Source organism: Artemia sp. Qi Xiang Cuo, chromosome 6 (genome assembly GCF_049724085.1).
Source record: "Artemia sp. Qi Xiang Cuo chromosome 6, ASM4972408v1, whole genome shotgun sequence".
Classification (NCBI taxonomy): Eukaryota; Metazoa; Arthropoda; class Branchiopoda; order Anostraca; family Artemiidae; genus Artemia; species Artemia sp. Qi Xiang Cuo.
Window position 1 is genome coordinate 30,751,785 of NC_142799.1, and position 23,667 is coordinate 30,775,451.

The 23,667-nt window shown below is 33.6% G+C and overlaps 1 protein-coding gene across 2 annotated transcripts in view; it reads left to right on the forward strand.

Annotated features, from left to right (window-relative positions):
• Positions 1-23,667, forward strand: part of Camta (Calmodulin-binding transcription activator) — a 151,044-nt gene that overhangs the window by 33,377 nt on the left and 94,000 nt on the right. For both annotated transcript variants that reach the window (XM_089090148.1, XM_089090150.1), the window contains exons 3-4: positions 7,815-7,956; positions 11,947-11,993. In XM_089090148.1, coding sequence (XP_088946274.1) covers positions 7,815-7,956; positions 11,947-11,993 — 189 coding nt within the window. The remainder of the gene's footprint in view (positions 1-7,814; positions 7,957-11,946; positions 11,994-23,667) is intronic.

A 23,667-nucleotide genomic window follows, 5' to 3' on the forward strand; every position in this document is an offset into this window, starting at 1 on the left:
ATGTCCAAATGACTTATTTAAGAATATTTGGATCTTTCGTTATAAACAGCAGTTCGATACGCTGTAGAGCGCCTAAGAACTGAAGGAAGTCATACAAAAGATTCCTGTTGTAGAAGTAATTACTTCGATTTTGCATTTTAAAATGCCATACTGTAACATTTACATCTCCTTTTTGTTTCAGGTCAAATTATTTGTTGCATGTTTAGGTTTTAGCGGTCGATGTAAAAAGTTCCAAGTAGTGTCACTGCTTCATTTTGAAGTATCTTTAGTGGTTTTATATGAGTCTGGAAAGTAATTAGATATATGATTGTACAGTAATTTAAATAAAATGTGACCAAAGAGTGATACATTATTGTTAAAACGAAAAATGGAAAAAATGTGTTTTTCAAGAAATATAGACCCAATATTTTATGTAAATTTTACAGTTAAATTTCAGTATGAATTTGAAATCATAGAAGTATTCCAGAAAACCCAGCCCCCCAATATTTCATGAATAGGCGCCACTGGATCGGTTCGGATCCTTCTCATTAATTACAGAACTCAGGTCAACATCACCAAGCTTGAAATTTTGTAAATTTTCGCGTGGAAAGTTTCACGCCTTGTTGGGTTTTTGCCGTTGAGTCATCGGAATTAACATACATAGTAACTACAAGGTGATTTTTTTTTTGCCAACTTTTCTAGTTGGCACAAAACATACTGTGTAAAAGAAGGCATTTTCAAATTATAAAATGCCATACTGCAACATTTACGTTCACAAAATTATAGACACCTCTACGGTTCCAATAAGCTTTGTCGGGAAATGTTCTATTTAATCGACATTAAAATCGTTCATCAATAAGAATGGACCAGTGTGACTTGCTAGTTTATCCAAGTATTCATTGCTATAGAGGAGAATGGAAAGGAGTCTACTGTTGAACAGCCTAATTTTCAGTTTTAAAGAATACTTTTTCGGCAGCCAAACTCATTTTAGTCGATTAAAAGCTTCAATGGCTTGTACAATCCTAGACTGCGCATTGTCACTAGACTATCCTCATCTTTGAATCTTAATATTTGCAAAGAAATTATGAAGGTATACCTCATTTTTCTTGCTTAATGACAACTATGAACATTTTCTTATAGAGAACTTGACTTACCTATTTATTTAATTTTTTTTTGCAGTTTAGGGCAATATCTCCCGTTTTTTCCCCCGACATTTCCAAGTTTATTATAGCATGGCATATATTTTTGTAATATCAGCACCGTTTTAATATTTTTGTTTTATTCATTTCATTTGTTATTCATAGTTTCATTGAGAAGTCTTCTTTTTCTCCGGGAAATTATACCTGTTCCACTGCTTTTTCAAATTAAGTCCTCTATTCTTATTTTTAATTTACATAATGTGCTCAGAATGTAATGCTGTCTATGTTGCAAAATTAGGATCTGTCCAGTCATGACATAAGATATGCCGGTTCTATTGCCATGGGGTAAGGATGCAAAAGGCAAATCTGGCAAAATGAAATTTAGAATATTAAAAGTAGAAGTATTAATAGTTTACTTATGTTAAATTGAATGCGTTCTTGAATCAGGCTTTCGCCTCCAAGTCAGGTTAATTTCTCTTTCATGATTGCAGTAATAGCTGTAGCTCAGTAAAGCGTGAACCGTAGCCCATAGTAACCTAAAATTTAGAAATGCCCTTTGAAACCCCTCAATAATGGTGGGTTATCAAAATGAAAAGTGCACCGTTGAAATCACTGGTCCAAAACTATCGGCTGGAGGTTTTGAGCAGCCGTCATGTATAACAAGGGTAATCGCTTTTTGTATGGGTAGCAGTAATATGTATACTTTATTCTTTATCTTCCCATCAGGGCTTCTTCTAAGGCAACGTACTTTTAACGCGTATCTGGTATGTCTGACATTGGTGTGCATGTTCTGTTATGTAGTTATCCCAATTATCGCTATCTACCTTTCTTCGGTCTTCTCCATTTGTTTCCATCGTTAGATCCAAGCTTTTTATTACAAGGAAGCCTTTGTGCCATTTTTTGGAGGCAGTTGAGTTTTGGGCCTAACAATAATCGAGAAATGGGTACGTACGTATTATGGCGACCACACCAAAGAAGTGAAGTTAGGTCAATCCTAATGAAAAATACCAAAATGTGATGAAAATATAATACTTTAATAACAAAATTATGGAAAATACAACAGAGAACTATGGAAAGCATGCCGCCCAGAATGCAATATATTAAATACCTACCCTAACCACTTCTATATATTAAATATTTAACTGAAATATACCTGCATAGTACTTTATCTTATTCAGGCTAAGCTGAATATCTCCGAGTGGACACAGAAAACCGGTTTCATTACAGATCAAGAAAAAAGTGTGGTCGCTATAACACGTAAGTACCGAGAAACGTTGTGCAGCGTTTGCTCAACATGTATAAGAGTTGCATCAAGAACACCCAATCAATTCCAAAATTTGTCTAGAAACAACTCCAGATATAACACCTAGATAACAATTTACTGTTTAGTATCTCGTTTTGTGAGTGATGGCTATTTAGTAATTCGTGTATTTCCCTATCACCTACCTGCTATTTGAGCCTTCTGCCATCTCTAACCCTTGTTCAAAATATCAGTTTCAGTTTTAATATCATTTATTTAAAAAAAAATCACAAACCACATTCCCTTCAAATACCAGGGCATGGTATCGAAAGACACAGTACTCCAATCGTCGAATATATATTTGTTTCTGTTGCTTTATGTGGAGAAGCATCAGTATGCCAACTCTTAAATTGAGTTTTGGTGATGATTTGAGCTAAGAAATATATGAAGTCACTGACTTATCAACGGCAAGGTAAATAACTAGTGGCTGATAAGTGTTATATTTCATTAAAAGTATTTCAAAGCAAATTGGTCTAATTAAAAAAAAAAAAAAAAATGGAAAAATTGAATTGAACACATTTAATTAGGTATGATTTGATTGATGTCTAAGAGTTTAGCCCAACGAAACTGAATGTTCTTAATTCTGAATTTGTATAAATGCGGGCCATAGATGTTTGAACGTATCCGATTCCTTTATAATGTTCAAAATGGCTTGGAATAACACGTTTTGTTTTCTTTGAGCTTTGGTGTCCTTAAAAATTACCTGTATTTTGAAGAAAATATTGAACTTTCGCGAAGATCAACCTGCCGTTCTATTGTGTACTTTCTTGAAACACAAAAAAGACTCTGCGCTTAGTGGGAAGGTCTCAAGATACAATACCATCTACATAATGTAGATCCAAAGCTTTCCTTTAAGGTAGAATTAGGCCCGACCAATTTATCTGATAAAGTGATCAAAATTCTCTCGGAGCTAGACTGTCTGCTAAATAAACTATGGTATTTTTTGGTCACCTTGTTGAAAAATCTTTAAAGGTTTGACCGTTGGAAGAGAAATATTCCCAAGTTTTGCGATCATTAATCTTAAAGTATCAACCTTGCTCCGGAAAACGAAATTGTCCAAAGTACAATCCAGATAGTTAAAGATCGGTCTTAATAGCTGCTGGAACAATCTTTCATGAATTTTGAAGGTGGAAATTTGATTAATCTAGTTAATCCAGACACAAGTATTCATCATCAAGATTTTGAGTTTCGGAATCCAGATAGTGACTGGGAAACAACTCTAACGTTCAAGGATGGTACAGGTGTTGTTTACAAATTCACATTTCTGCTGGCTGCCAGAGAAGTTGACGATGATTTGACAATTGGAAAATCGTTCTGACGGAAATTCTTTAAATAAGAGGGTTCAATACCTAACTAGGGTCTGGCCTAGAAGGCTTACAAAATCTAATTTAGCGGTCTTCATCACGATTAATTTTTATATTCTAGCTTTGAAATATCCACCATCATCATAGCTATCTACAAAAAGCGAAAATTTGTCGATATATCTGACGGCCACAATCTAGTTCAGCACTTCTAAACCGGACTTGTTGTTCCAAGAATCTAAAGATATAGTGTGTAATTTTATAACAATGTAAAAATGTATAAATTTTTTAGAGTGTTGTTGATTCAGTTTAGGTTTTAAATTTAATTTTTCTTTTTTGAAGTTTCTTTTTGTTTTTAATTTGTATTTCTTTAATCTTTATTTACTTTTGTGTACTGAGGAATCTCGAGCGGAGGTCTCAACTGAAATATCTGCGTATTTATTTTTCCTTTCTTCTCTGGCTGAAAATGTCCTTGTTTGTTCTTCTTCGCAATTTTGTTTTTAATTTTTGGAAATAATATCTATTTTTTTGGACAAAAACGTATTGTAATACTGGCTTAAAATTGATTTTCTCGCATTAATTGATGTGAGGTTTGTGCTTAAAAAAAAGTGAACGTAAAGAGGTCAGTTTGACTAAGTCTTAAAAAAGTGACTCCAATTCGAAACCAAGATTAATTAAATAGCACCAATTATCTTATGAAAGAAAATGTCCAGCGTTGCTTCATTTGCTAATGTGCTTCGCTGTAGAGCATCCTTATCCTATATAAAATTAAATAAAAAAACAAGTTTTTTTAACTGAAAGTAAGTAGCGCTGTTAAAAACTTGAAAAGAACGGAAACTAGCCCGTGTATGAACGAGACTGTCCCCTCCTCCGTGCCTCGGTCTTTTCTGTAAAGTTTTTCATTGTTTAAAAAAAATAGAGCCGTGAGAAATTCGAAAGTAAGTGCAAAAAGTGAGATTTTTAGGAGGGGACGGCCCCTGTCATATACGGAATAATTTCTGTTCGTTTTAAGTTTTAACGGCGTTCCTTATACTTTCAGTTAAAAAAACTTGTTCTTTTTATTTAATTTTTGAACGTTTTTGAATTAATGCAGGTTTTGATTTTGGCTCACCGTACATGAATAATTAAAACAAAATTTGAATGTTAATTTTACTTTTATTTGGTTAAATGGCTTTCTCGAAACATGTTTAATTTTATTTACGAACGTTTTTATTAGTAATAAATATACGTAACTTACGAATTAAATTACGTAACGAACCTCTATATTCTTATATTTTTAATACGTATATTAGAGGGTTCGCCCCTAGTCAATACCTTGCTCTTTATGCTAAAGTTTGAATTTTGTTCCAATTCTTCAGAAATTACCCCTTAATCACAAATGCCGTTAATTAGAATAAATAGCTCTTATGAAAGTACTTAATAATCTTTGACTTAAAGAGTGAGGTATTGACTAGGGGGTGAACCCAATTATATAAATAATGTTTTCTGTCGTTTTAAGTTTAGATGTTGTTCCTTACTTTCAGTTGAAAAACTTGTTTTTTTATATATAATTTCTGATCTTTTTTTAAACAATGCTGGGAAATCCGGCGCCCCCTCATAGCTATGTCCCTTCCTCCCACATAACCCCCGACCCCCCCCCCCTCCCCCACCCCACTACCAGAAACCCCCCCCCCTGAAAACGTCTGTATACTTCCCAATAACCAATACTATAGGTTAACATTGGGTAAAGTTCATAACTTTTAGCCCTCCCCCCAGGGACTTCGGGGTATTAAGTCATCCTAAAAGACAAAGTTATCATATTTTCGACCATGCTAAACAAGCCGACAGGGCTATCTCAAAATTTTGATCGGGTGACTTTGGGAAAAAAATGAGCGTGGTAAGGGACCTAGTTGCCCTCCATTTTTTGTGTCACTTAAAAAGGGCACTAGAACTTTTAATTTTCATTTGAATGAACCCTCCCGTGATATTATAGGACCACTAGGTCGATACGATCACCCCTGGGAAAAAAATAAAATAAACACGCATCCGTGATCTTTCTTCTGGCAAAAAATGCAAAATTCCACATTTTTGTAGATAGGAGCTTGAAACCTCTACAGTAGGGTTCTCTGATACGCTGAATATGATGGTGTGATTTTCATTAAGGTTCTATAATTTTTAGGGGGTCTTTCCCCCTTTTTTCGAAAATCAGCCAAATTTTCTCATGCAGGACTAAAGTTGATAGGTAGGACTAAAGTTGATGAAACTTATATATTTGAAATCAGCATTAAAATCTGATTCTTTTGATGTATCTATTGGTATCAAAATTCCGTTTTCTACAGTTTCGGTTACCATTGAGCCGGGTCACTCCTTACTTACAGTTTGTTACCACGAACTGTTTGATGCAATATAACCTCTTTGGTTGTATTGTATTTAAATTGACTTGATCAGATTGACTTCTAAATCCATAATTAATTTTTAATGGGAAAGGAAAATGGGAGATTAATCCATATTCTTATGCCAACTCTTAAGACTGTGTTAAGTTTTTAATTAATCACATATTGAAGCTTCAACAAAGTCAAAGATCAGAGGTATTGAGATTAGATTCTGAAATGCTCAAATCTAGTTTGATTGTTTAATTACAGGGGTTTGATAGCCAAAATAAAAATTATACTAGAAAACTCTAAGTATCTAGAAAAAAAATGCATCTAATTACACAAAACACTTGACTACTCGACGTTTTGCAGATTGAACAAAAAGGTTGACGTCAATCAAACCGTTCGAAATCAAGTTTGATTAAAGCCACTTTGGAACACAGAGGAGGCAATTGAAAGGGGACACTTACTGGCTTTGATTCTATTTTATGAGTTATTTTGTTCTCTTATTATTCTTTTTGTTTTTGAGTTTGAATAATGTGGAATCAAATGGGGAGGAAAAAGTCTCCTGGACTTAGATTATGCTTAGGATTTAAGCATCCTAGATGAAAATGTGAGCAAAACGGATGAACTTTCAGAGGTTCTACGAATTCAGGGTGCTAGAAAAGGTTTGAAAATAAATGTTAAGAGGACTATGGCTATGAATAAGTGAAGATGAAAATGACGTTGGGTAACGAAAAGATTGATCAGGCGGGAAGCTTCACTTACCTTGGTAGTATTATTAGTAAAGATGGTGGGAGCATTGAAGATGTTAAAAGTAGAATAGCCATGGCTCAGGGTGTTATTTCACAGTCAAAAAAAAGTTTGGACAAATAGGAAGATAAGTCTGCAAACCAAGGTTAGAATATTAGAAGCTACAGTGATGACAGTGGTCAAATATGGCTCTGAAGCATGGGCGCTCCGAAAAGTGGATGAAGATTTCGTAGATGTTTTCCAGAGAAATTGCCTACGGATTGTTCTGGGTACCCGGCTGACTGACCGTATTTCAAACAGTAGGCTCTACGAAAAATGCGGTTCAATACGGCTTTCTAGGGCTATAATGAAAGAAAGGTTGAGATGGCTAGGGCACGTTGTGTGGATGAAGAATGACAGATTGCCGAAGATTGTCCTTTTCGATCGTCCTCGTTTTGGGTGAGAGGATGTCATAAATAAAGATTTAAAGGAAATGGGAACATCCTGGGAGGGTGTAAAAAGGAGGCTTTGAATAGATTGAAATGGGGGAGGAGCGTGCGTAGCTGTGTTGGCCTCAGGCGGCTTGGTGCTGGGGTTAGTTGTTAGTTGTAGCAGTAGTAGTTTTCGCACATTTCAATATGGACTAAGTAAAACTGGCTTTTAAAAGACTGATTGTGTAATAGGTATTTTTTTTTTCATTTGTCACCTTTTTATTAAGAAACCTCGTCATTATTAAAGTTAAGGATTGATCAGTTACTTTGAAGCCAAAACTTCAGAAAATATAAAACGTTTGAATTTATCAATTTGGTTTATAACGGCTCAATTGTGGCTCAGATTGCTATAAAACTTTTCCATTGGGGAATCCAACCTGCTCTAAAACTGTTTCAATTTAAAAGAAAACGAAGCTTCATGTTATTCAGATTTCTTTGTTTTCTCTTTTGTACTGACGTTGACTTACGTGTTTTTGCAAGAATGTTGCAAATTAGGATTTTTAGCTGATTTTGTTTTCTAGAACCCCGACATCGTCCTTGTCCACTACCTTAACGTTCCATACCCTGATGATAGTAAGCTTGTTGTAGTGTCGAGTGTGGCACTCTGGGGTGAACACAAGGAATGGACGAAAGAAGAACTAATCATGCAGCTGAAACCTATGTGTAAGTGTCATATTTTTTTCCCCCTGCCATCTTGTGAAATTTTTTATTAATATATAGAAAAATAACATGAAAATAAATTGCAAGGTTTAAAACCGAAAAAGATATTGATCGTGTAGTAATTGCAGTAGGCTGCCCTACAGTAACTTGATGGCAAGAATCCAAGGTTCCGGCTTACCTTATATCTTTTGGATACATGATTGTCTAATCATAACGAAATAGCATGTCCCTAGTACATGCCCCTCTTGTGAAACCAAAAATGGGAAACCATTTTTTACTCAGGGTGGGGGGGGGGGGCTCGGGCATACTTTTAAACCCATGACAAGCGATGCTCGAGAACATATGATGTCTTTATTCAGAGAAAACGTGGGTTCTCCGGAGAATCCTAGGGTACAAGAAGTACTAATGAAATGAAACATCTAGGAGGGAATACATCTTAACTGTACGAGTCACTCATTTCTTCGGAAGAGCTTTGACTTTTGTTCATTTGGCATAGCATAAAAATTAAAGGGTAGCAAATATGTATTTTGAATGGGAAGGTGAACTTAAAGCTAACTTCTTAATGATGGCGAAAGCTGCTGAATGTTTGGTCACAGCGCTATAATTTGACTGTTTACGCGATAAAATCAATTAAAAAAGCAAAGTTTTTCTGATGGAAGTAAAAAAACGAAGATGAAACTTCAAAGGAACAAAAATATTGCTTTGTAGTTAATGCAACATACGTCGTTTGTTCAAATAAACTGACTCGTTATATTTTACTAAAATTGTAGAATTGTGAAATACTAGCGTTTTATTGAAAATACAAAATCGACGCACCAAAACGTGATTAGGAGAAGAAAACAAGTATCCTGCAAAAAATAAAAGACTAATTTAGAAGGTTTTCAATAGTCTTTCACCAGCCGTGAAATGAGTAAAATTTAGTATACAATTTTTATTGCCTTAAAACACCAAGTAAGATCTGTTTTCAGTAAAGCGCTAGTTTTCCAGAATTATACAAATTTAGAGAAATGTTACGAGTCGTTTTATTTGAACCAATGTTCCCGATATAAGTTGCACAAACCGCAAAGCAATAATTTAGTTCATTTTAAGTTTTATATTCGCTTCTTACTTCTGTCGGATTTTTTTTTTATTATTATTATTAATATCTGTTCGTTTTTAGGTTTTATAAATATATACATAAAATGCATCTTATCATAAAGACTTTTGTTTCGAGGTTATATAACTAAAGAAGTCACTTGAGGTTTTGTTAAAATAGGGCATTATACATAATACAGTTTTTTTTACTTTGTATCCCTTTTAAACTTTTTCTACAAAAATCTGGAATTTTGTTAAACAAAAAATCCATGGGGTATATTATTCTAGGTACCTTTGGAAAGTTGAAGATAAAAACATCATCTTTTTTTTATGAAATATTATCCTATATGAAATATATCGATATTTTAGAAAAATTAAGGACATCGATCGAGTATCAGATACGTAATTAATATAATTTACAAAAATTTATGCCATCACTTTTTCAATTTTTGGCTGCATGGTTGGGGAAAATTTGAAGCCTCTTATAAGAAAGTATGCTTTTGTTATTGTTGCCTCTTCAACTTCAACATTTTAGGAGAACTAAAATTATTAAAAAATAGTGTAAAAAACAAAACACAAAACAGCAGAAGTGAGCCGATTCAATTGTTCAAACAAGATTCAATTGTTGTAAGCTACAACTTGAAGCCTTAATTCTCTAGCTGAAGAGTGAAGTCCAAAGAAGATATAAAGTTTTCTGATCTTTGAGCTATCGAATCAATTCAAATTTTTACCCTAATTGAGTGTGTGGATTATTTGAACCAGAGAAAAAGAAGAGAAGGCAGTTGCGAGTGCTTAAATTACAAGCATTTTCGAGGGGTTTCAGGTTCTTCTTTGAAATTGTTATAACTATCTTTTCGTTATAACTTTTACTATTGAGATTAATCGTAATAGTATTTACTATTTCTGAATCAACTTCAAACGTCATTTTTCTGATTTTTTATTTTTATTTTCGGTTACTATGGGCTGTGGTTTGCTCTTTAATAGGAGGCTAAAGGTCCTGACAGGAGTAGCACCATGAAGGAGGGACTGTAAACCTCTGGTTATTGGTCTTCGACCATGTAGGTTTACATGGTACCCTTTTCATGCTTCGCAGTATGTCGGCCCCAGAAAACACCAACAAATATTTGTTGTAGTCCAGCTGTCTGTAGTCAATTTAAACGCTGATTACGCTTAGCCAAGTATGCTGAGAATTGGCAATTGAAGACCAGTGGTGGTTCTGGTCTCTCTCTCCCGGGGCAAAATCTTGTTTTGCGCATCCTGTCCTTTTCCCACAAAATGTTTGCCGGGACAAAATCTTGATTAGCGCTCCTAGTTCTATCTCCCACGAAATGTTCAGGCAGAACTTCAACAAAATATGTATTTATTAACAAATGATTTTCAATTTATTAATTAATTAATAATTTGTTTTTAATATTTTTTAATATATTATTTGCGTCATTGATTGTTTTAATTTAATTATTTTAACTATTATTAGTTAATTATTTTCTATTTTCAAATTAGTTTTATTTCATTAATTAATTAATAATTTAGTAAATATTTTCATTTATTAACTGCACCTTCTATTTTATATTAATAATATTGAAATTTCAAAAATTACAAAATGATTATAACCGTAGATAATTTTGGAGGCCACATTGCCTTTCCATGACGATAAATAAAAGTTCAAATAGGGATAAAATCCTTTCAATAGAGTGATAAATTTCACAAAAATACTAGATATTTCGGTCACATATGCAGTGACCGTCATCAGTAGTTATACTAAACTAAAGCACTTAAAGACAATAATTTATGTACAAAATAAAACAAAACTACACATTTAGTTGTTTTAGTTTAGTATAACTACTGATGACGGTCACTGTATATGTGACCGAAATATCTAGTATTTTCGTGAAATTTATCACTGTCTATTAAAAGGATTTTATCCATATTTCAAATTTTATTTATCGATCATAACTGTTAGATTATTTGTTTGAAATTTTGCGCTTTTAGAATTTTTGTGCCTGGGGCAGGTGCCCCTCTGTCTGTCTCCTAAAACCGCCTTTGTTTAAGACGTAACTACAGTTAGACAAGGCGTGCTTGAGTTCGTATGAATACTTTCTGATTTTTCTACAATGCCATAATTTGGGATGCCAAATTAAACTCTGTTTTATTTAAGTAGGATCAGTATTAGCTGATTCAATAAGTAATGCAACTCTTCTCCCTCCTATATTTTTTTTGTTCCCTATCACTAGATTTTGTATAAGACTTATTTGGGTATTTTCATTTAAAAAAAAGTGGAAACAAATAAAATTGCCCAGCCCCTTCCTAAATTTTGGAAAATACATTTTGAAATCATTTTGTTATTACTGAAGTCGTTTTAAAAAATTTAAAGAAAGAGCCAGAAACCAATCATAATTGACGTCAAACCGAAATAAAAAGTTAACCATTGAAATCCCCACTGTTGAAAACCAGGGCAATATCAACAATTTTGTTTGTGGGGAATTGAAAATGCCCTTCTGGTGTTTTTGTTGAAAAATAATTGCCACCGCTCTAGATTTTTAATAATTCATCTGAAGTTCTTCAAGTTCTTAAATCAACAAATACTTATTGACCTCTTGGAATAATAACGACTAGCAACATTAATTGCTTACAAAAATGTCTAGTCCTTTGCTTTAACGGTCAGTCATATAAAAAACAATTATTTTTATTGCCCACTCATAACAGTTTTTATTTGTTTTTGTGTTTTATTCTTTTATTTGTTTTTTCTTTATATCTATCTACTCACACCTCCTTTTTCTAGTGCTTGAAAATATCCCAGGTTATCCCAAGTTATGAACTTTCATGGTTCTTAACTTCAGAAATAATAATATCATTTCCCTCTTTGGCAATCCAGTTGAAACTTGCTACGATTAACTTTTTTCTCTTTCTCTTTGACTTTAGTTTTCAATGAAGAAGAACCAAGTGGAGGCAGCGAACTGGAAGTTTCGGTAAGGCATTTTTTAGACATTTTAATGCTTCTCATTCTTTTATTTCTTCATAAAAAGGAAAGTTTAATTTAGTTGCCCGGAACGGTTGCTAACTGGGGATGGCTTCGTTATAAATCCTACTGGTTTGAAGGTAAGTGGTCTTTTGGAAAGTAAAATAGACGGGTGAATTTTGGAAGGCATATTTGACAGACTTAATTGATAATCTATTACATTTAAGACTTCACCTAATGACAGGACAACAAAACTAAGTACAATAATATACAAACAGCATGAATATATTTACCGTATCCATATTCATCGATTTTTTTTATGTCTTTTCTTATCATAGGAATTGGGATGGAAAATAAATTACTACCAGATTCAGTTGCTAACCATTGATGGTTTTGTAATCAGTTCTGCCGTCTGAAATACTACTGGATTAGAGAACAAACAATTTTATATTAAGAAATTAATATATATATATATATATATATATATATATATATATATATATATATATATATATATATATATATATATATATATATATATATATATATATATATATATATATATATATATATTTTATATATATATATATATATATATATATATATATATATATATATATATATATATACTGAGAATTAAAATAGCGACGAAGACCACACTGCCTTTCCATAAAAAACAACAAAAGTGCGAAGAACAATAGGGAAATCTTTTTGCAAGACAGTGGAGATAATTTGAATGAATATTTCGGCCCTATGTCCAAGGGCCGTCATCAGCAAGACAAAAATATATGAAGTTAAAAAGACTCACAATAACATTCAACCAATAAAACCAAAAATTAAAAATTTCTCGAAGCAGTCCTAGCATCCTTACTTCAGCGAAGTTCAACCAGGACTGATAAAAAGTAAGTTAAAATAAGGCGATTCAATGGGATGAAAGAAAAATAATTTAAAAACACGTTCTTATTGCTAATCCAGCTTTTTTGGCAGCTAACCTCAAAGGTCTTTTTGTGACCGGTTCTGTGTTAATATCTATTGGATTTTTAAAATAATTTGTAAGATCATTTTAATTAAATTTGTGTATAGAGCATTTAGTGTATATTCCCCCAAGTCCCAATATAAGGAAATATTATAATTAATCTTAATTCTGATTTCAATTGATTCTCGGACTACCTGATTTATGCCTAGGTTATTGCTAATAAGGGCAGATTCATCATTAAGTATATTGTGGCTAGGATTTTCAAAAATATGGGCGCCTAATGCAAAATCAGATGAAACAACGGAAATACTAGAATTTAGAGCTTGGACTATATCATCTTTACGCTGTTTTATGCGCTTTTCTAAATTCTGGTGTGTTCTACCTACATAATATTTGCCACAATCACATGGTATTTGATAGACCCCTTTTTGGCGAGTAACTGGGGTTTTATCTTTACCAGAATTTAGAAAATTTATGATTCTAAAATTATTTGTGAATACTACATACAGATTATTTTGTGTGCAAACTTTTTTAAGATTTGTAGTGATTTTTGGGATGTAGGGGAGGTAAATTATGTTTAAGGGCATGTCAGAAATATCACATGATGAACTATCATTAATTTTACGGGAATGTCTCTTCAGTCTACAATTAATTACACTATTTATAAATAAAATAGGATACCCATTTCCAAAAAGTATGTCCTTGATAAAGTTTAATTCTGTTGTTATGTGGGAATCAGAACAAATGTTTAGGGCTCGATCGACGAGGGATATTACGACTGCTCTTTTAACTTGTGGGGGTGGTTTGATTTAAAATGCAAATATCTATTATTTTGTGTTGGTTTTCTATAAATATCTATTTACTATTAAATAAACAAGTTTTAAACAATTGAAATTTTTTGGTTGTATATTAAGTAATAGAAAATAGCATTTTTTTCAAACGATAATAAATGAATAGCAGAATTCTGATTATTCTGCAGACGTCACCAATCTATTAAGGAGGAATGAACAGCTTAAATGATAGATTTGGCTTGAAACCTGTTATTTGCAGGGAATACAGTTTGGATTTAATCAACCGAGCGCTGATGAGACTTTTTTTTAATAATAGAAAAGTCATTTATTGCTCAAACAGTTCGAGGATTAATTGTATAAAATATACATAAATCACAGATACTATTCTCTGCTAATTTCAAAGCTTATGTTCCTTTCGAAACTTGCGGTTTTTCAAATAGCTAACAGCTGTAATTGTGTCATTGATGGATGTGAGGTTGTCAATAACTTTAGATTTTCTCTCGCTTACGCCCGCCGTAGGCATTTTGTCTTCTGTGTGTATCCTAACTCATGTAACAGAGAGTAGAGGTCCTTAATGGACAACACCATCGTATGGCAATTTTGATCCAAAATTATGTCTTAGTGACATTTCTGATTATTTTACTCTTGCTGCTACTTTGATAATATGACTATGAAGAGGACTTATGGGTTTAACTGAATATCCTTTAGATTTTGCAAGGCTGAATTGACTCGTCTTATGTAAAGACTGGTAGAAAGCTCAGGGGCGATTTGGAAGCCGACTCTCATTTTTGTGATTTGTTTGATACTTTTTATGAGTATTGAAGAGGCTGTTGTTGACATTTATTCTTTTTCTACTCTGAATCAAAGATGATGATGTTTCGTCTAAATCTCTGACCCCTGTCCTCTTACGAGTTTGAGGATAAGAAATAAAATCTGGAGGGCTTCTAAGTCTGCTAGCCTCTCAAAGAGTGCTATTTGCCTTCACAGTTCCAATTTCACAGGCATATCTATTATTCTCTGTGTCGAAGAATGATGTCCCAATATCTTTTTAAGTGCTCTACTGACTCAGGTAAAGATATTTGAAAATTTTGGGAGGTGATACATCCGGTCCTTAGTTCCTTCTCTCAGTCTGCTTTAGTTCTTTCTTGTCTGACTGTCAATAGTAAACTTACCGAGGGTGAGGTAGAGGTTCAAGAAGTATTTACTTCGTATAAAAACCGCTTCTGCTACTAGCATTTAATTATATTTGTGGTGTTTTATCATCGAATTTTTCGTACCATTCTTATGATACAAGGAATTTCGCGGACCTAGTACACGAGAGACGATACACTGCTAAGTATATTTTTTGTATTTAGGCATGTGGGTGTTTCGGTTTGGAACAGTCTTCCGGAAAGCACTAGGATGGCTGAGAGTGTATCCTCTTTTAAAAATAAGATACAAAATCTCTTGATGAGTAGGGATGGGAGAGGGGGGGCTGTCTTCTGTCTTCTGTGAGTATTGGTTTGCGGTTCCCACGAGTTTTTTTTTACTTATTTATAAAATTGCATGTCTTCTTCTTCTTTTTTTTTTCAATATATATGTAGTAAGTGAGTAAAATATTGAGTCCTGCCACAAACAAATCTGTATATATTTTCACGTGGTAGGTCTGTTTGATATGTTTTTTTTGTGAATATTGGTCTTACCTCGGATCACCTCAGTTTTTCTAGAACGAGTGACTGGATATATAAACCTCTAGAATTATTAAGGGATTGTATTATTCCTCGTCATGTGGTCCTGATAGTATTCCTTCTAAGGAAATCAAGTTCATACTTCCTCACACTATTCCTCCCTTAACAAAATTTAGTCAACCTTTCTTTTAATCTGGATCTTTTCCCGGAACTGCTAAGGATTCTTCAATGATCATGCTATATGGGTGGGCCTTGAAATGATTCCAGCTATTTATCAGACAGTATATTTGTTGTCTTGGTTTAGCCACATTTTTGAAAAGGCGACGCTCTCTCGTCTTGATAGGTTTTCAGCTTCTAAAGATCTAGCTTCATGATTCTCAATTTGATTCTCCAATAAATCTTTCAACTGAACATGTTTGTTCATTTCTTTTGAACTTTCCTAATTCTGTTCTAGACTGTCTTATGATTTCAGCTTTCATAAAGCTTTACATCTTTACCCCGCAAGACTCTTCTCTGTAAACTTTCTCCTCTTGGCAAAAGAGATAGTGTGTTTTCTTTGTTTAAGTCTGGGTGTTTTTGTTCTTGTTTGACAATGGTGTCCCTTAAGGGTCAATCCTGAGGTCAGTAGTGTTTCTAATTTGTGTTGGTGACTTACTTTTCGCAGTTAGAAATCAAAATCCCTTATGTTGTTGTCGTGTATGCTATCCTACATTTTCCTGTGCCCATAACCAAAGGTTGTCTTCTTTAGATTCTCTTTTTGCTTTTGCTGATATTAGATCCCTTTTAATTTCTGAGAGAAAGGAGATTGAGGCTCAATCAAAGCTAATGGACCTCTTCGAGAAAGCCCTACTTTGGTTTGGTGCTACTTCTCTTGCCTTGAATGTATCTAAAGCTTGTTTTGTAGTATTTGCACGTGAATCTCAGGTTTATTCTCAACAATCTGAAATTTATCTATCCAAAAATTTTATTAATTACCCAAAGAACGGCAATGCTCATTTATTAGGCATAGCTGCTGATGATATTTTATCTTTTCAGCTCCATGTTAATTTGATTAAAACGAAGGTAGAAAGAAACCATGGTATTCTAAGAAAGATCAAATACGTTTGTTCCAGTGCTAATTCTAAGAATCCTTTTTCACAGTTTAATTCGTCGGTTGTTTCTTATTTTCCAGTTTTGGGGATGTGTGCTTTTCGTTCTTTTTTCAAACCACTTCCTAGCAGTTCAATAAAGCCATAAATCTAATCAGGGAAGAATTGGAAGGACTAGGAAACTAACTGGAAGGACTGACTGAATGTATTTTAAACAGTTGGCTGCACGAAATGTGTGGTTCAATCCCATTTTCTGGGGTTATAATGAGAGAAAGGTTGAGATGCCTAGGGCACGTTCTGCGGATGAAGTACGACAGTTTGCGAACGATTTTCCTTTTTGGCCAACCGTCTAGGGCTAAACGGAAAGCAGTTGGAGTGGAACGATGTCGTAAAGAAAGATTTAAGGTTAATGGGAACTTGTGGGGAGGGTGTAAAGAGGGAGGCTTTGAATAGATTGGAATGGAGGCGGAGCGATCGTAGCTATGTTGGCCTCAGGTGGCTTGGAGCTACGGTGAGATATTGTTAGTAGTAGTAGTTGCTTGATCTTGTAGAAACTTTATATCATTTTTATTTCTTTTCCTTTTTCCTCCCTTCCGTGGTGATCTTTGCAGGTTCCCCTTCGATTTCCTTAATCTTTTGTATTTGGTCGGTCAAATTAACCCCTCCGCAGCTAACAGAATATTAAAATTCCGCTTATTCTAACAGTAACTTGTGATTTTAATCCTTTAGTGCATGTCATGTTATATGGAATCCCCTTTCTGACTCAGTGGATTCTGGTTTTGGTTTTGTTGGTACCTTTGTTCAGTTCCAGCGGAGTTGCCGCTTTGCTGATTAGCAGTCATACCAGTCATTTGAGTTCTTTCACGGGTTGGGTTATTCGCAGACACAGTGTTGGTGTTAATTTTACCCGAATTTTTATTTCCTATGTCTTTCCAGTCAGTGGATCCATAGTGGCCCTTTAGAACTTTATAGGACACTCAATACGGTTTGACAAAAATAAAACAAAAAGAAATTGACTTTGGTAAAAGATATTAAATATAAAATATTAAATATTATTTAAATATAATATTAAACCTGTTTTTATCTGACTCTCTAACTTCATGAAATAAATTACAACTTATAAAACATGTAAAGGTCTTTGAATATTCTTACATTTATGGAATTCAGGTTTATGGCCTTTTTTCTCGGTGGTCATTTATCCATTTTTTGTAATTTAATGCCCTGTGATTTTAACTTGTGATTTTAATCCTTTAGTGCATGTCATCCCATTTCTGATTCGGCTCGAGAATGCCGCTTCGTTGGCACCTTCAGAAGACTTGTAAAAACAATTGTTGTTACGTGTAGTTTTTTTGTCTATTATCATTTTAAGTTTTCTCTATTGCTATTATTCATTGTTTGGGCTCTAATGGAGCTTATCTTCTTTTCGCTGGGTGTTCAGAATAAATTCTTATAAATTGCTGAAACCTTCTTTTTCTCTCTCCCCCTCTCTATTATTATCCGTTGTTTATGAGTTAGTGTTTGAATAGTATGAGCGTCCCCCCCTCCTTTACAGGCCACGGAGCCTTTTTGGGGATTAATAACTTTTGTATGTCTGCTTTGTTTTTAACAATCTCTTATCTTATTGGATTTAGTAGCTTCAGATTTATCCATTCACTGAGCCAGAAGTATGATATTCCTTATGTCTTTTCTTAGAGAATTAATTTAAAAAAAAAATTTCCACAAAATAGGTTTTTCAAAGAAAAGTAAAGAACTCCATTAAACCAAAAATGAGCAAAAATAAAATCAAATAATCTGCCAAGCGTGAAACTACCACAAATCAGCACCGACAGAAACCCAAAACGAACAGAAATTACAATAAATCCGAGTAATACTCAAAACAAGCAGAAATTAACATAGGTTAGGCTCAAAACCCTATGCCTTCCCAAGGCCAGAATATAATTTGCACTTTACTGAAAAATGCAAATGAATGTGCATTGTCAGTTTAATATACATATACTGATATTTAGTAATCAAAATGCTAATATTATTTGATTTATTAAAGTTATAAAAATAAAAACATTTATTTTTTTTTCAGTAAAGTGCAAATTATGTTCTGGCCTTGGGAAGGGATAGGGGTTTTGAGCCCTACTTATGTTAATTTCTGCTCGTTTTGAGTTTGAATTGGATTTATTGTAATTTCTGTTCGTTTTGGCTTTCATTTATTTATCGATGCTGATTTGTGGTAGTTTCACGCTTGGTAGATTATTTGATTTTATTTTTGCTCATTTTTGTTTAATGGAGTTCTTAAGTTTTCGTTGAAAAACTTATTTTGAGAAAAAAGTTTTTTATTTAATTTCTGTTTGTTTTATATCGACATAGTCTTTTCAGGGAAAAAGAAAATAACACTTTAAATCTTTTCGTTTTTTAAGACTTCATAGTTTGGCCTGCTATTTGTATACTGGAGAAAAATTTTCAGTAATTTTAACAACATACGCCCATTTAAAAATCTAAAAAATAACTCAATCTCAGATATCGAATGATGGTAAAATCGTTGGATTACTTTTGAATTTCAAACCCGTAAGAATTTTGAAAAATAACATACTAAAAATTTGAAGATGAGAGTAAAACTTTGAGCTTCTAATTTTGGATGGCTAACTTGCTCCATCTTTGAGAATATCTGCTTTTATGTCCTTCTTTTGTAGACTCTACTAAAATAAGACCGTTATCTCGAGAATGATTTTATTCATTTGTCTCTCACTTACAAAACTGTCGGTTTTTTCACCACTTTTCTCGGCTTTTACAGCTCAGCAAAGTACATATGTTATATAATTCGATTAAATTGCGCTTAAGTAAACTAGAGTGATTGATCACACCACTGATCATTTAACTAATTAAATTGCTTTTTTAATGCCCCTGTGACATTAAACGATTTTCTGCCATCTATCTATCCTATTTAGTATTATATTTTTTTTTTTTTTTTTTTCGTTAGTCTAACATATTATATTCTAAGAAAATGTTTTATCAGGGTATTTAATTAAGAGGTTTTTACATTAAATGAGGTTTTAATGGATTTTATCATTGATAAAATCATAATTTTACGCAGGAATGTAAATTGCAGAAGTACATTTTAGCTGTATAAATTTCCTTGAGTTAGTAATATTGTTAGTTTGAATATTGTACGTTCAGTAATGTGTGTACTAGGAAACCCTGTATAAAATATATAGATAGATAGATAGATAGATATTTATTGCAACAAAAGCCTTTTCGGGCCATGGCAAAATAACAAAACAAAAATAAATACAAAAAAACACACAATAAATTACTCACAATTCATCAAAAAAGTTTCTCTATGTGCCATACCCACTCTTGCAAATTTACCCAACCTTCTAGAATCATCAAAATTTCTACTTTTTAAAATTTTTTCAAACCAATCCACCCCTCCAAAATCTGTTGAAAACACTTCCCTCCTCAAATTTCTTAACTCCTGGCATGTACCCATAAAATGGATGAGATCTGCCTCCTCTCCACACATAGGACACTGGTAAGGACCATTTTTAATCCTATAATTCCCAATATATTTCCTCCTTTCTCCAATACCCAAAAAATTACCACGAACCGAAATTACCCATCTAAAATCCTCACTACTCATCCCCGCTTTAAAGTAAACTTCCTCTTTATATATAAGAACATTGTAACCTGAAGTCAAAATTATAAAAAAAGGAAAGGATGATTTGCCATGTGCTTTCTGCTGATAGATTTGATCTAAGTGGGTGTACTAGGAAACTAGATATAAGAGCATAGAATAAACAATTTATTCTATTGTTTATTCTATACAATGTTTATTCTAAACAATTTAAAGTCAAATATTCTTTGACAAACACTTGTAGTTACTTTTCGCAATGCATAGATGTGTATCATCTCACTTATGATGGATTTCAGCTTTAAAATTTGGATATTAAGTTTGCGAATGCTGAAAGTAATGGAAGCTACAGTGATGACAGTGGTCAAATATGGCTCTGAAGCATGGGCAAATCGAAAAGCGGATGAAGATTTCCTAGGCGTTTTCCAGAGAAATTGCCTACGGATTGTTCTAGGTACCCGGATAACTGACCGTATTTCAAACAGTAGGCTGTACGAAAAAAGTGGTTCAATCTCGCTTTCTAGGGCTATAATGAAAGAAAGGTTGAGATGGCTAGGGCACGTTCTGCGGATGAAGGATGACAGATTGCCGAAAATTGTCCTTCTCGGCCAACCGTCTAGGGCTAAAAGAAAAGCAGGTCGTCCTCATCTGGGGTGGGAGGATGTTATAAGGAAAATTTTGAGAGAAATGGGAACTGTCTATGAGAGTTCAAAGTGGGATGATTTGAACATATTCGGCTGGAGGAGGAGCGTGCTTAACTGTGTTAACCTTAGGAGGCTTGGTACATCAATGAGTTTTCAGTAGTATTAGCAGCAGTAATAGTAGAAGAATGCTGAAACGTAAAGAAAACAATGTCTCCCAGGATAATAAGGTCAGTTTTGGGATCTCCCATTTCCAAATGAAAATTATTGAATAAATTCTGACACTAAAATAACTAAAGTAGATTTTTCGGTACCAGGGTAGGACCTCTTTGGATCTAAAGTCGGGTTTGGAGCTTGTTAGTCTCAGCACCCAAGAAACTAAAAGATATCTAATAAAAGGAATTCCGGTAACTAAATTTGGAAAATCAATAAAATAAAGTAGATGAAAATAATGATGTTTCCCAGTAAACAAGGTACCAATGGGATCGTCAATTGTTAAAACCGTTACACTAAGGAAGCATAAATCAATTATAGACCAAAGAAAATAGGGAACATATATATTGCTTCCGTACCCCCCCCCCCTTGTCCGAGAACCACAAACTTGAAATCATGAGTTAAACATTTATATTTGCTAGAAAGTATCCAATTCCGCTCAACCTTATACACTGGGAATAATGCCATATCATCTTTTTCGTCTATTAGTTTTAAAAAGGGTACCAGATTTAGCCAGCTTTTATCCTGAATTAAGATGCCATTGGGTCCCGAAATTAGCATGTTGCTGTCCCGAGCATACATCCAACAGAGCAACGGCCAGGATACCAAAAGTCCAATTTTAGTGTAAACCCACTTTGTGTTAGTGTTATCAATTGCCCCATAGCAAAGGTTTTGCAATGAGCAAAATATATTAGTAATATTGGCAAAAGAGTCCTTAAATCTCCATCGCTTTTTTTTTTTTTTTTTTTTTCATTGAGGTATAAGGATTTACTCAGCTAAACGCATTTAAACTTTGCCCTGTGTCCTTTCTGCTATTGTGTATTTTTGCAGCGAAAACAGTTACTGCGCAAATAATGATGTAATTTGCAAATACCGAGTGAGAGTAATGTGAAAGTTATATTAACGGAATAAAAAAAAGCAGGAAAAATTAACAATAAAAAACATTCTGTCAGAGCTAAAATGGTATTTTAGAAAATAATATGAAATCTTTTTGTCGAATTTCTTGAATTCATGGCGGAAGTTCAAACATTGACACTGTCACCTCTTCATTAACTTTCGTTTTTGCTTAGCCATTCTAGCATTTAACCTTTCTTGTTTTATTGCTGGCACGTATATAGGAATTTACTTCTGCATGCATGCACTGGAGGCAAATATGAGAAAATACCAAAAAGCACAAAGAGTTGATGAACAATACGAGAAGTTATGAGAAAAATAGAAATTTTGATATTTCTGGGAGAAGTGCTATGGACTCACCATCTTGAGTACGTACATACGTACTTAAAACAGTTATCCTATAGTACCTCAAAATCCTGTTTGTCAACGATATTTTGCGAGTACTAATATTTTAAGCCTACACTTTTGATGTAGAATATGGGCCGAGTCTTCTTGATTTTTCTTTTCCCATAGGAATACTTGTGCGCATATGTCGTTGTTATCTCAAGGGAAAGGCGTCACCCTTCTGAATCTTGAGATTTGTGCGTTTTATCTTATAATTTATCATATTTTCCATATAAGTCGCCATTTTTTTGGAATTGTGCTTCGTGTCACACGAGCTTCTACGTATTTGTCTAATTTGCTATCATTTTCCTCATCTGATTTATTATCTCAATCGTTTCAAATGAATAATTGCATAATAGTTACCGCATATCGAGTGTGTTCTTGAACTTAAAAAAGCATTTGATTCTCTAAACCATGATGTTCCTTATAATAAAATGGAAAATGCAGATGTGTGTGAGAAAGGAATATAAATAGTAAAATCCTATCTTTATGATCTTCAGATCGTGGCGGATTTTGGTGGTCATTTATAAAGAATGGTTAACCTGGAAGAATGGTTAGTCTAGATATCCTACAAGGATCTATATTGGGTCTGTTTGAAAATCCACATATTGGGTCTACTCTTAAAGTATTAATGATCTTCCCGATGTAAAGGGTCCTGCAATTCTATTTGCAGATGACATAGCTGTCTCTGTTACCAGGGTTACCACCTGTAGCACGAAAGTGCTATTTTAGCACTATTTTATTATGCGTAGCACTGTAGCACGTAATTAAGGTTGATAAAATAGTGCTAAAATAGCACAAAAGTGTTCTAATTAGCACTATTAAAGTCAATTTTTTTTACAATAGCACCGAAAATCGGCGTAAGCGCAAATTTGGGCAATTGTAGCACTTTGGGAACTGACCGTGGTGGCAACCCTGTCTGTTACAGGAAAAGAATCGCCCACGCTTATTCAATATTTTATTTCAACTGTAAGTTTAGCTAATCGATTATTTGGTTCCTATTACTTAGTACAAAGTTTTACAAAAACTGAGTTTACGGTATTCGATCGTAAAAACGTGGCACTAAACAAATTGACGCCGGGAGCGCCAAGTTTATGAGCATAAGGTGTGTAGGATCAAATCATAACGCTACTTGTTTTTTCTACTCATTTATATATCATTTCGACTATTTGTGTGTAGAATATACACAATCTATTGCATCTATGCATTTTGAAAAACGCATTTTCTATTTTTTTTCTTCTGGTTTAATAAAAGTTTATCTGCCGAAGACGGTCACTGTACATGTGACCGAAATATATAGAGATTTTTTGTTTGCTTTACTGTCAAAAAAAAAGAATTTATCCCTATTGAACTATTATTTGTGTTATTTAGATTGCTATCTATCTCTACGTTTATTGGACGCAAATAAAAC